This window comes from Ischnura elegans, chromosome 6, assembly GCF_921293095.1.
Source record: "Ischnura elegans chromosome 6, ioIscEleg1.1, whole genome shotgun sequence".
Classification (NCBI taxonomy): Eukaryota; Metazoa; Arthropoda; class Insecta; order Odonata; family Coenagrionidae; genus Ischnura; species Ischnura elegans.
Window position 1 is genome coordinate 98559293 of NC_060251.1, and position 14662 is coordinate 98573954.

The 14662-nt window shown below is 38.3% G+C and overlaps 2 protein-coding genes across 2 annotated transcripts in view; one reads left to right on the plus strand and one right to left on the minus strand.

The window, feature by feature from the left end:
• Positions 1-1084: 1084 nt before the first annotated feature.
• On the minus strand, positions 1085-4341 carry LOC124160368 (piggyBac transposable element-derived protein 3-like). Its single transcript, XM_046536207.1, has 2 exons — positions 3151-4341; positions 1085-3068 (listed from the first exon to the last, which is right to left on the minus strand). Coding segments are annotated over exons 1-2 (1755 nt in total). The 5' UTR covers positions 3153-4341; the 3' UTR covers positions 1085-1315.
• A 7438-nt stretch (positions 4342-11779) lies between these two features.
• LOC124160346 (sodium channel protein Nach-like) overlaps positions 11780-14662 on the plus strand; it is a 31275-nt gene continuing 28392 nt past the window's right edge. The window contains exon 1 of the mRNA XM_046536188.1: positions 11780-12554. Within this exon, the coding sequence (XP_046392144.1) occupies positions 12328-12554 (227 nt within the window). The 5' untranslated portion in view covers positions 11780-12327. The remainder of the gene's footprint in view (positions 12555-14662) is intronic.

Sequence of the window (14662 nt, forward strand, 5' to 3'; positions counted from 1 at the left end):
TGTAAAGGTAAAAATTGGCTTCCTCCTCCGTATGAATATCTTATGCTGTACCATAAATCATTAAAGCAACTAATTATTATGTATACATAATTTTCCTTACATCTCTTAAGGGGTTATCTGCTCAAGCTGAATGAGAAATTAACTTGGTATTGAATCGAAAACAATTTTACTCCCTTTGTCAAGCTGGTCTTGGTAAGGCAGAATAAAGTCCTCTCCTGTCAATCTATGCAAGGATTAACAAAAGCTAACCTGTGAGCCTTGATTGTAGAATTCAATGGGGACGATGTCCAGAGGTAATATTTGTCACGTGAGTAGGAACGCTGGCTTTCTTACTGTAAAGCCTCTTGGTGGGTGATGGGCTCTTTAACACGTTGCGTACCGAGGTAAGCTAATGTTTAGAATACAACTTCACCCAATCAAATGTTATGATGCATCAATTCATTATGAATAACGAACAACAACTGAAAACATACTAACGAATACGTATTGTACGCTTTAAAATTATGTTGGTTGATGTGCCTAAATGACGAGAATCTTCGTCATCCGTCCGGAACGTTCGGGAAGAAAATGATGAGAATTCTCGCCATCCATACGCAATGTGTTAAGGGAAAGAAAATTTTAAAAAAAACAGGGTACTAAGTAGAGGGTTTTAAACTAATTTTAACACTTTTCATAATCGAGAAAACTTCATTTGTTGAAGAAATATTTTGTAAATTCATAATTTTTCGATATATTTTTTTACATGAGGGAAAATAATTGTGTTTTTATATTTCGGGGGGGGGGAGGAGGGAGTCCAGACCCTCCCCCTGGCAACGCCAATGCCCTTATCCCCCCACGTGCACTGCTTTATATTGCCAAGGGTTCCCCTTCACTCTAAATAGTCAACAGTCAGTTTGTGGCTAAACAGTCTCTGATAGTAAACAAAAATGGTTCCAAAATTTCCGCCCAGAAAGACTCTTAACCCATTAGTGCCCAAATGATTTTTTTTACAAAAATTTCAATTTTTTAACCTGAATTACTTTATATGAACTCATTGATACTAAATAAATGATTTTTTAAATTTTTTGCATTTTTCAATGTAGAAATATTTACATGCAACTCAAGTTGCTCGTGGGCACTTGAGTGAACTAAATTCAGGATCTTCATTAGTATTGTAATGAGAAAGATACTTTTTTTTAAATGTTACATGTTAGTCATTTTATTCTTTTATATCACTAATTCGGATGCATCATAGATACAATGAGCATAAAATATTAGAGTTACATTTTTTTAAACAGTTTTTACCGGGTGTTTCCACCATGTACAAAATATTTCGTCATTTCTCATGAAATGCAAGAAAACATTCTGGGTGTAAAGAAATATTACATTTTTTGCAAATGTAAACTGTTCTTTTTTTACACTGAGCACATACTTTATACTTCGATGACCCTTTAGTTATCAAATGGTCTAAGTGATCAGTCCTGATTTCCTCAGCCCCCGTATGTGATTGTCTAAAACCACGTCCAGCAGATGGAGATCCAAAATGCCTCATCATGTACAGAGCGCATTCTCGTCGAAACTGTAAATAGTCCATTGTACTCCCCACATGTCGGTGTAACAACCAGCCCTGAACACATGACACGTCTACTGCCCAGGCGAAAAATGGCCACCACCACTTTTTTGTCCTGATGTTCACCCTATACATGGCCAATAGTTGGTCACATAAATCTACTCCTCCCATGAATTTGTTGTACTCTGCAATGGCAAGAGGAATAGGAACAGTAACATTTTTTTTCTCTTTCCTTGAGTAACGGTTTACAACCTTATTTCCTCCCTGGATACAATTTGTCATCATTGTTACCACTGCATTATCGTTCCAGCGAGTAACAAGTATGTCACCATTGGTTCTTTCCTCCATCGTTCCTCTAGCTTCTTTTTTGAATTTATTTTTTTCTGTTAACTCATTTTCTGCATACTTCACTCGATTTTCACGTAGTGTGCCAGTCCCTCCAATTTGCATATCCTTTAAAGTGTACAGTAACTTTTCAGATGTGAAAAGGTTATCGAAGAACAACCTTGAACCTTTTTCTAGTTGACTCTTTTCCAATAAGCCCACAACTACATCACCTCCTTGACCAAGATCAGACTTCGGGATTCGAGTACACAATCCTCCATAGGGCTCTGCGTGAATTATATGGCCATTTGATTCTGCCAGACACCATAGTTTGAACCCAAACCTAATTGGTTTTCCTTTTATAAACTGCTTTGCGCCATGTTTTCCACAATATGGAATTATAGTTTCATCAACACAGCAGTTCATCCTGGGAGGTAATAGCTTAAAATTTCTGTTTAAAAATTGAAATATTGGCCGTATTTTATATAATCTATCAGAAGTATCAAGGTTTGTGTTGTCTGCTAAGTGTAAGTAGCGGAGAATATCATCAAATCTATTCCTTCTCATTGTTTCTCTGACAATAGTGACATTGCAGTCATCATCTGTGTTCCAAAAGAGGCGTTTTCTGGGTAAAAAGTGGTATCCAGAGAATAGCAATATGCCAAGAAATGCATATATCTCTTCACTAGCTACGCTGAATCCATGATTCCCTCTCAAGTTCGCATACATATTTGTTTGTTCTACTATGTGCAACACGAAATCCTCAGAAAAGAAAACCCTAAAGGAATCAAAGGGTGACTGATTGATCGAGAATCTACTCGGAGTTAGAGGGGGGATAAACTCAGGTAATTTAAAATTTAACTCAGTTAAATCGCGCGACCATTTTTTTGTTGAATCTTTTAACTTGCGTTTTTTGGCCATCCTTTTGCACCCTTTGTATGTCGACGGTTGCTCTGACTGCGATTCTTCAGGCAGAGTTTCCCTCGAATGAAGCTGTCCTTCTGCATCCAAAACACGTCGTGGTAGATGCGTTGGATCTCCAGTCACTTCCGCATCTGATTCATCGGAATCTTCATCCGTAATAGCCTCAGCACCTTCCTCCGGTCCAGTTATAATTATTGTCTGCGGCCTGTGTTCGTCACCCTCTTCCTCAAGTATATTTATTATTTCATTTACGGTCAGACGCTGTCGAGACCTGAAAATACATCATTTAAGTTTATATTTACACGGGAAATCGTAAATTCATATGATATAAATAACTTGTTAAATGAACTTACATTTTAAAAGAATGTCTCAATAGACGAACAGTCTCAGCAAGAACAGCCCTCACTGCAAATCACTCGGCACCTACAAATGCTAATAGCAAAAAAGCTAGTTCATAAATGTTATAGACGTTTAAAGCATGGAAATGATCAATATTATGTAAGGTAATGTGGGGAGTATGCGACCCCTAAATAGCATACATCAATTTTAACTAGCTTAGGAAAATTTTCTAGGCTTGCTAAAACATGAGATTCAATGTATAATATGTAGGTGAATCACTGAAAAAATTCTCTCTCTATACGGCGGGGAAAGTGCGCCCCCCCATCTAAACTAAATATAATACCCGAGTTCCAAAATTTAGAGTAAAGCAAGGAAAACCATTCCATAAAGAAGAGGAAACAAGATACAGTTCTTACCTTACACCTCCGATGCGTTTATTCTTAGAGAACTGCGGTGTCGCCTCTCATCAAAACCAACTAAGACTACGAGATGAATGGACGGGTATATTTTCTAAGCATGTGAAACGAGAACTAAAGGGATAATTATTACAAAGTTGTTGGCTCTGGTTCCATTACAATGTATGGAATATGTTGCACTACCGCCACCTGCTTTGAGAACAGAAATACGATCTTCCTCAAGGGAGGTCGCACTTATCCCGCAGTCGCACTTACTCCACCTCACCTTAACATTTAGTAAGTAATACATAAGAAAAACCTTTTTACACCTTGTTGAATGCATGGGAAGAACTGAAACTGGTATTCAATCTTTCAAGGCAAAGGAGACAAATTCTAAGGGAAAGGCAAAAATTAGTACTACTATGTGCCCACGAGCAACTTCAGTTGCATCAAAAGTTTGACCATCAATAAAAAAATTATTTTCTAGCCAAATCACGAAATATTTTACTCAAAGAGAATTACATATTTACTTACCATTTTGGAGTATTCAAATCCAATATGCATTCCGCTGGACAGATGGTATATATTCCCGAGCAGCACAGAGTCAGAAGCACAATTGGCGGCGACGGACCCTAAAAGGGTCGGCGCAGCAAAGCACCGTTATCTCTTTGCTTGGACGCTTTTAAAAAATAACCTAGTTAGAAGAAGGAATAACCCTTAAATAGGGTATTCTCCTGCATATTTGTGAGCTTCCAGGAGGGAAGGAGAATTTTTTTTCCTTGATGCAACTTAAGTTGCTCGTGGGCTTTAATGGGTTAAGGAGACATCCAGTAATTACGTGAGGCGTTCAGGGGAGGGAGGGGGCGGGGTCAAGCCGATTCTCCCCTAATCTCACTTTGGGTAGAGTGGGGGTCCTGGCAAGTATCGCGTAATTTTTTCCCCAAGAAACAGTGTAGCAGTCACTCTTGAGAGCGTGTATGAGTTCCCGTGGACCGAATTAGAATGAGTATTCTTTTATCGACTTCAGTATTTCGCATTTTATTGTTTAATTTTTTCACTCTGATTCTAGACTACGATCTTAATTATCTTAAACACTAGTCTTAACTACTTTGAAATGAAGATAATTCAATATTGTATTTTTTCAATAATTCCAACGCATAGAAGCATAGATTAACGTAGGTATTGACACCGAAAATACGCATTTTGAACAACCGCACGTCGGATTAGAGGGGGAGAGGGTCGAGCCAAATCTCACGATATGTCACTGAGGGGGGAGGTAGGGGTCCAAAAATCGCCAAAATCACCTCGCGTAATTTATGGACAACTATCTCGGCAACATCTATTGATAATGACCACAAAATAACGCATTTTAGATTTTCAACCCCCACAGAATGTCATGGTGTAAGGGTTGATATAGATTTTTTAAATGTTTTGGATCTTATTTTGAGTCATATATGACTCCTTGGCGCAGGTGTTAAATCATTACGTTTACACTGACGCTGATCCACCCTTCACTGGCGCCTTGAGAGCAGGTTTTAAGTGTGAAGAAAGCCGGCGCGGCGTCGCCTTTATCCTGCTTTAAACGAAAGGTTCCTATGAGACAATAGCTTAACCTCCCATACGACGGACGGTAGGGAACAGGCTTTAATTGGAAAACCTCCGGAATCACCGGTGTTTGAACCCAGACACTTTGAATGAGCTGTCAATATACTTACCAACACTAGACCCGATAAGGCTAGACACTTCAGCTGTATACATGGCGTACTACCCACTAGCCCACTAATTCACCCTGATCGACAACGACAGATGATAATCTTTTGTAGAAGGCCAAATGCTATGTCTTAAAACTTATTCACGGAAAAAATATCGATTAAAAAGTCATTCTTGAAAAGTATACGTCAATCCTTTCATCATCCCTAATTTGTATGTAACTAATTACCATTAAAAAGGTATATAAATCGATTGCAGCGAATTTTGCAACGAGTAGAAAACTGCAAATGAATAAAATATGACTAGACGAGCTTATTAGATACCTACATTATACTACAGAAAACATTTAAAACCAACAGAAACCGATTATCGTATTTGCAATAGTGAAATGGTAATGAGTACCTATGTCTCCTTGGCGCCGGTGTTAAATCAGTAGGTTCGTTTTCACTGTCACTGGGTTTTTTTCCGCCCTTCACCGTCGGGTTACCCTCTTGGGCAAATCCCGAACCTTTAAAATTGTAGCCATTCTTAAAACAAGTACGGTAATTCCTTATTTGTGCATGACTCATTATCATTGAAAAGGTATATTAATGAATTGATGCTAATTTAATAGTAGAAAACTGTATTGAATAAAAAAACGATTGAACGAGCTGAAGAAAAAAATTAGATAGAATTATGCTCCAATGGGGACCCAATCATGCATTTCTCACATCAAATTTACCAGAAGTGTTTGTTCACACGTAATATACAAATCAGAAGGGAAAACCGGGGCAAGTACATACTAGTAAATACTCACGGAATAATCATTACATATATCGAAAAAGAATGATGAATTTGCAATAATGAAGTAACTTATCTAATCGAGAACATATGTTTTCCCGCACAAACGAAATATTTGCGGTGCGTGACCAAGGAGTGCAGAAGGAGTTAGGATGGTGGCGATATGTATGGGGGGTCACGGAGGGCGACCCCCCCCCCTTGCTGGACCGTCCACATTATGCCGAATATTACAGAATCACAATTCTAACTTCTTTGTATCATAAGAAGTTAGGTCTTGTATGTGTGTATAAACAGTTTTTTTAAACTTTTCTTTAACTTCGCTCTTGACTTGATTTTTATTTTATTACGATAAAAGTAAAGGTAGGTATCTCTAGATATCTTTTGCGCACCCTTGAAATTTTCGTGAGAAGTAGAAGGCGCCACACACTTTATCCTAAAACTTTTGAAAGTAACTGCACCTTAAGTGGTAGAATACTTTAGTGAAAAAAATATTTCCCCCCGTGCATAGGGAAATACCGCCGCGTGATGAGTCAATGGGAATGATAATGCCTCTTTGATAGCCTTAAATCCTATAGGGCAGATTTTTCCGAGAAATGGAAAGTGGAGGACACAATAGCCGTGGAAGGAGGACTGTACGGCAAAAGTAGAAACTTCATTTTAGGGAGGCCCTGAGGCGATATTGCGTTCATCCTCGTTCTGCTTTACGGCCACATGTCCCGCTGAAATTGAAGGGAGAAAGTGCAGGCGATAAATAGAGACGTCCTTGGCCTACGACGCCTCCAGCGAAGCTATTCTGGTGTTGTCGGCCGTAAGCGTGAAAGCTCACGACACCTTAGCTGCTATCTTTAGGGGTGGATTTTTGGGTGTGGGCGGTATCGAAAATGCATTCATCCGAAGCGCATATTTTTGTGCTTATCATCAGTCAGTAATCAGAAGATTAGTTTGAAGCAGCTCTCCACTCAATTCTCATTTCAACTGATACTTTAACTCTTACATAATCCTTCCGCTTAATATTCTTCATCGCCTTAGATGTCACCTGCTATCACAATTTCTGAAAGTATTTTGTAACTAAAATACTTTTAAGAAGTATTTTGTATGTCTTCAGAATACAGATGAAATCAAAATGCTTATTGATCTAGTCAGCATTTGTCCGCGTATGTTGGTTTTTATACATTATCCTGGCAGACTCTACGGACGGGCAGGAGGGAAGAGGGGCGACCTCAAATGAGTAACTTAGGACAGGTTATAAAGAATGTAAAAGGAAAGAAAAATGGGCGTACCCAGCGAGGGGCAGGGGGTGGGGGGGCAGCTGCCCCCACTACAAGCAAAAATCGCAAGTCTTTAGGAAAAATCAGTACTGAATTGAAACGCAAGTATTCAACAAATTTTCTTTAAACCCACGAAAAATTATTTGTATTAGTATAAGATATGTAACTAAAATAAAACTATTTTTTTCAAGGAAATAATCTCATTAACTAATAAAGCGCTGTATTAATTTTCTTAAAATGCTGCTTTTATTCACCTTTTCCATGCTAAAATGTCACAACTTGGTTCGCCTCCCCCCCCTAGACCATTGCTTGCCTACCCCTCGACAATGGCTTGCCCCCCCCCACCCCCAACCCTAGTTTTGATCCTAGGTACGCCCTTGGAAAGAAATACCTCGTTATGAAAAGGCTTGAGTATAGGAGAGTGGAATTGAAAGCTGCATTAATCAATTAAATGTGCTTAGAATTGTTTACTTATGATGATGATATCGAAATAAAACGTCCGAAGATATTTTGTAATTAAAATGCAATTACGAATTATTTTTTAATTTCAGAATACAATTAATATAAAAAAAAGTTGATCTAGTCCGGTTGTGATGAATGAGCCCGCGTCTGTTGATTTTTTTAGGCCTTATCCCAAAAAGTAAAAGAGAGGTGCTATTTCCCTCTCGTCAGGCCACACCCTGAATATTCAGCGAGCGTACGGTATCCGGTGTAAAAAGACTTAATTTTATACAAAAGAAAGCCGAGTGATTCGTCAAAAACTGCTGCGGGCGAACATAAAGTGTCAGGCAGACGTTGAACGAATTATGCTGGGAGCCGCTAGAGACTCGGATGCTACCCACTAGGCTTAGCTTGCTTGAGTAATTGAGAATAGATATCTTTCAGAGCGACACGTAGAACATCATATTAGAACCCCACTGTACTTCCAGGTCCGACCGAAACGATAAATTAAGAGAGATATTTTCCCGAATGGATCGGTATGGGAATTTGTTTTCTCCCCGATCATTATAGGGATTTAACCCTTCCGTGACTGTGCGGGGTAACTCAGTTACCCCAAATTATGTTAATGTTGAATATTTTTTATTTTTGTTCCTTTGATATTTTTTGTATTTGAGCTGAACCACTATTTTTCTATTTGGGAGACGATTTTATTTTTTTACTTTTAAATTGCTTTTGAAAGCTTCAATTTTTATTGTTGGGGTAGTAACTGAGTTACCCCGCATAGCTGTTGGCGGGAAGAAAAAATACTTGTTTGTTATGTGAGTGCGTGGATAAAAGTTGAATGCAATAAATTTTATTACATTATAACCTCAATAACGACAATATTCTGGATGATTACACCTTTTGTACTATTTTTAATTGTAATTTATGTGCTACTTATTATTTTTATTTTCTTATGAAGTATCCAGGTTCACAATACAATAAATTAATCAATCAACAAATTTTATATTATTACTACAGTAACTTAGGTACCAATAACATATTTCTTTTGTTAATACTGTAATGGTTCAACGTCGGTTGCCCGGATGAAAACCGCGAAAACCACCCATAAATGATAAACCTCATTAAGTTGCCAGTCAGGACGATTTATCGAAAGATTTAATTTAGCATTACAATAAATGCGGGGGATTCCCGTTCGCAGCTTGTTTCGTGGTGAAGAGATCCAAATTGTAGTAAGACGCGTGACGACTCGGCGGCAGGTGAAGGTAGTTAAATAGGTTTCGTAGAAATACCCAAAGAAATGCAAGGACCTTTTCATTCAGCATTCGCACAAATATATTCAAAAATAAGAAACATCTTACATGAAATTTTTAACCTGATGAGTGAAAATGATTGGGTTAGTGATGAATGGATGAAATAATAAATGATTTATGCAATGGGCATTTGAAATTACCATGAAACAATTTTTTAAAAATATCTAACAAAAGCCAAAATGTATGCCGTTAAGAGGACTTATTTCAATTATTAGACTTCGTTACACTTTTTATATCTGGGAAGTAATAAAGTCTGTCCCAATTACACATTTAAGTTCCGTTGCTGACTAAGTCTGAGCATAATGAGAAAAATCACTGAGGCGTCGATGAATTGCACAAGGTACCTTAACAGTGGCGTATTGCTGCATACGGGGACAAGTACTCGGACACAGGGGTGGTATCACTGGGGTCAGGGCAATATAACTTTACGTGACCTGGATGACCACCGGATGACTCCATTCCTTAGTGCCGTGGTTCGGGCTGGACGCAGGCTCGTCTATCTTTGTGCGGCCTCCTATTTTCTCGGAGACGGCAATTTGCGCGGCCTGGCTGCCCCTGGAACCTCCATGGCGACCACCTTTGGATTCCGAAGTTGATCGTCCGAATTGGTTTCCCGTCTTACACCGCTCGCTGCCTTATTTCTTCTGCCTCGTAATTTCACTTTTTCTCTTAGTGCAACCACTTTCTGGATATCGCACAGTCAGTAACACAATTAAGGATTCTCTTTTTTCTTGCGGTGCATTAGGCTTATATACATCTCCGAGGGAAAAGAGGGGGTTCCGACGCACACGCATACACACAAAAAAAATGAAAATAGGGGGATACCTTGGGCATTCGTCATAGCTGACCTTCACTCACACGGACTCGCTCACATCCACTCCACCTTGCATACTTGGGTGAAAAAAGGGAGGGGGAAGATAGGAAACGGGTGAGGATGGTGAACGAGGGGGTGAAGGCCAGGGTTGGGACGGCCGCTACCGTCACAATGCACATATGAGAAATTTAGAGAGACGCGCAGCTGGGAATTAAGGCTTGGGGGGGGGGGTGGTTTAGGCGCAACTAATACTGGGGGTATAGGAGGTATGGAATACCCGCCAGGATAAGCGGGAGATGCTGGGTGCCCTTCCCCACACACTTTTTAAGATAAATGGTGCAAAATTGTGATTTTTACGGCTTTGTGGATGATATTTTAATAATCCTAACACTATTCTATAAGAAATATTAATCCAATTTAGTAAAATGGATTAAACTTGAAACTTTCCCTGAGCTCTCGGGGGTGGGGGGGGGGTTATCCCCCAAACCTCCCCCCTCGCTGCGCCACTGTACAGTTACTATAGAAAAATTTGAAAGATTCCTGCCATTTCGCATAAAATAAATGTAAAAACCTAAATGTTGGCTACAATTTAATTATAAAACAAGATTATATCATTAAAGAAAGAGTCATCGTGTTGAATTACAGGTAAGACTAAATTGCAACACATAATTTATGAATAATAAATGGAGTAATTGAGATACCCCACGCAGTCGTTCGCGTAATTTTTCTAAGCACAGTCACGGAAGGGTTAATAAAACCTTGGCGGAACTTTGTTCGAGCATTACTTTTTTATTTGTTAGCGGCTTGTGTTACCGCCACCCGCCGATTGAGGCAGCTTGCGGGGTTGTAACATATATAGATGCATGGGCGTAACCAGCGAGCGGCAGGAAAGGGCAGTCCCCCCCCCTTGAAGCAAAAATCGCAAATGTCCATAAGTTAAATAATTTTTTTTCTAGCAAATAATTTTTAAACCTAATAAAGAGCTGTGAAAGTTTCCTTAAAATGTTGATTTCATTCACCTTCTCCATGCCTAAATCTTACCTAAAACTTTGTTTTGATCCACCCCCTAGTTTTGATCCTGGGTACGCCCTTGTATAGATGTAGATGCATTAACCCGTTCAAGTGCGTGGCTGAAAAAATGCTCAGATTGATGCACCAACGAAATTAGAACAGGGGCTATTTCCTGGGCGTGCATTCATTTGCGCACTTTTGAGTGTTAGCACGGTATAATTTTGATGGTGAATGTGTTCACACATCTACTCGCGCGGATACACGCAGCGCGTGAACGTTTTTAGAGCCAGGCAGAGCAAACACACACTACGTGGAAATAAAAATTGCGTGGCGTATTGAAAAATATTTATGGCACTGTCCAAAAATAGATAATGTTTTATGAAAGTAGATATTGTAAAATTGTATTTGCATTTCGCATTGAAATGCCTATTTTCCTCAGTATACTTGGCCGTTTTTGAACTGAGATAAAATTTTCAGGAGTGATCCCTATTTTGTATTTAAAATAAAATCGAAATTGATTTTGTGCAGCTCTGGGATTGGGAAAGAAATACCTCCAAAGTGGAGGATATTATAAGTTTTCTCCTTTTTTTGCAGTGGGAATACGCGTCATCTTTCTGGTAATAAGGGTAGGTAGGTATATATTTTGGAGGATACTAACTACAGGTGAGATCACTTGTTCACAGCAATTAGGGTAGAATATCATAATATTTGAATTGCCACCACCTGCAAACATAGATGTGGACTGGCAAAAATTAAATCATAATCCTAATAAATACCCAAGCTATGAAGATATTAAAAAAATATATAATTTTACACTAGAAGCTGTATAAATGATGAAGCATATTCAGTTGTAAGAACTAAAAAAATTGAACCAATAATAATTATAAGTTATTTTTCAATTAATTGTACTCCATTATAGATAGATATCCTGGACAACCCCAGAGGGTAAGTCTGTATCAAGAAAGTTATATAATTTTGATGAAAATTGAACCATCTTAAGGAAAGTGCTAAAATATATTCTTACGTAAGGTTTTGTTAAACTTGAGGTCTATCTAGCTACTTGTAAACTGTGGCAAACTTTTAAAGTTATATTAGCTCTAATTCCATTCTATAATCAAACAAATGATTGTTCGTAGACATTGCTCTGGAGAGTTTTTGTGGACGTTCGAAGGTCATTCTTGTTTTCCAAGCGCAAAGGTTACCTGACGGGTCGTTCATCCTCTGCTTACTGTCACCACGGGCTGTTATCTAGGCTGTAAGAATGATTCCTATCACCTAGGACTTATGCTTGATAATACACATCACGCAAGGTCGTGATGTCGCTGTCTTACCATCTTATGTTCCGTATCTCCTGATGGCCGTCACTTCATACCCTTGAGAGGATATCGGTCAAGCCCCATTCCTTGGGTGAAGTTCTTTTAAAAGGCGATTCCAGGGAATTGCCTCACTGCAGTCAAATATGATCGGAAGCGAGTCCCCATTTATGCGTCCTACTAAGGATTTAAGCCTCAAGAAGACGAAGAAAAAGGGAAGGCACTTCGACCGTCCAGCCAAGGTTAAGACGGGTAGGAAACCTGGAGTCTTTGGTTCGATCCTCCGCCAAGCCGGTCAATACTGCAAATTTACTTCTATTCATGGATTGAAATACATAGTGATGGCTGCCAAGAGAAGGAAATTTGCAGAAAGGTGAGTAATAGTCTTTATCGCAATAAGTACGCCATTAGGCCTGATAACTTTGGTGTTGGTCATTTCTGGCTATTTATTTGTTATTTCTTGTCTCTTGAGTTTGAGTTGAACTATTAATAAAAAAAGCATGTCACTTGAGCGTATTTTACCACACTATCATTCTGTGTGACTTTTTTCTCCAATGTTTAACACTGCATATTAGCATGATTAAATAACAATTCTGATTCATGTTTGTGCAAATAATGGGTAAAATATGCTTGGCAAGTAATCTTTTGAATGCAAAATAAAATTAATACAATGCTGACTTTACCGGCTCGGCACCACTTTCATTTGATATTGAATCGATGGATTATACAGATTAATTATCTAATGCCTATTTTATTAGGGTAAATCCGAGTTAGATTGCGCTGCAGGACAACTAGTTAATCAATCTGGTCTCAAAAAGTCACTCAGACGTCACCTACGCTCACTCAACTATAAATAATTAAATACTGATACCCATTTCTAAAGTGAAGCGAATAAATTGCGTATCTGACCATGAGTTGAACCTGTAGAATTAAGCTCCGTTTACGTACAAAGGAAATGGCGAAGCTTTGAATTTTTTTCTCAGCTCATTCATTTTAGGATGAGATAGCGACTTGGAAGATAAGGTATTTGGATCGAATAAGAGAGTTTATGCACCTCAAAATGCAATATTCATTCATTCATAGTTTTGCGCTTTCCTGATTAAAATACATGGGAGTCAGCAAAATCTGTGGGGCCAGTTATTTCTCAGAGAACCAAAAGAAGTATTCTAATATTCATAGGCGGTATTAACTTAGTTAATTAAACTCACGCATATAATCAAGCGGAGGGCATGCATATTTCAAATTTCAATCTTATTAAAACTGTGAAGTGTTGCGATAGTGTTGGAAATCCTGTAAGAAATTTCAGTTCGTGTTTATGCCATTTTTAAATCTTTCTTGTGATAAATTCAAATTAGAAGTATATTAGTGGACCTAAGTGGGTACAAATGCTTATATTTAAGTCCTAAACGACGTCATTTGAGATGTGACCAGGTGTGTGTACTTTAAAATATGGCTGATGGTGATCACGAAAAAAATCATATTTTTGGCGTAATAGTACGGAAAATAGATGTAGGTACTAGCAGTAATTTGCCATCGCATCCATTGCTACTTTGCTACTCCTGGGGAAATTAATTGGGAAAATGGCACGAAAAGGCAGTATTTTTCTATCATTTTCGCGAAGTTTCAATGAATAAATGGAACTGTGGCTTGAGGTTGATACAACTTAAATTTTAATGTTACGAATAGATGCAAATTGGGTTGTAAACATTCGAAAATTAACAATTAAACCAAACCTCAATTATGTGATTTTCGGTCACAATTGCCGTGAATTTTTATCGTGCATTCGTGCGAATTTCGTGTGTTCTGTTGTGTTATTCATTAATTAATTAAATTTTTTGTTCTCTAAAAACTATGAAAACGACGCAAGGTGGCGTTAATTTTTTTGCCGCTTTGTTACCTTTGTGGTGGGGATCAATATTTTCGCTAGTAACGTATCTATTGTTTACAATATCGAATGCATCGGTCTTTCATTATTGCAGATATTTACTAACTGTTAACAATATCGAATGGATTTGTTTTTCTTTGTTGCTAATATTTATCAACTGATAACAATCAAGGGCGTACCCAGGACCAAGACTAGAGGAGGCAAGCCGTTGTCAATCAAGTTATAACACAGAAAAGTTTAAAGAAACTAACATTTCAAGAAAGTTATGACGGCGCTTTATTAGTTTGTTAAATTTTTTGTTCAAAAATCAAATATTTTTATGCTAATTAAATGCTCTATACTAATATCATTCTTCTTAGGTTTAAAGGAAATTTGTTCAAAACTTTCACTCTGAGCTACATTTACTTTTGCTTCTATGGGGGTGGGGGGGGCAGCTGCCCCCTCATGCCCCCCGCTGGATACGCCCATGAAAACAATGTCGAATTCATTTTGTTTTTCTTTGTTGCGGATATTTATCTACTGATAACGATTTCGAATGTATTTATTTTTGTTTATAATACACGGTCTCAGGCGTTATTTTGTGGAATTGCTTCATT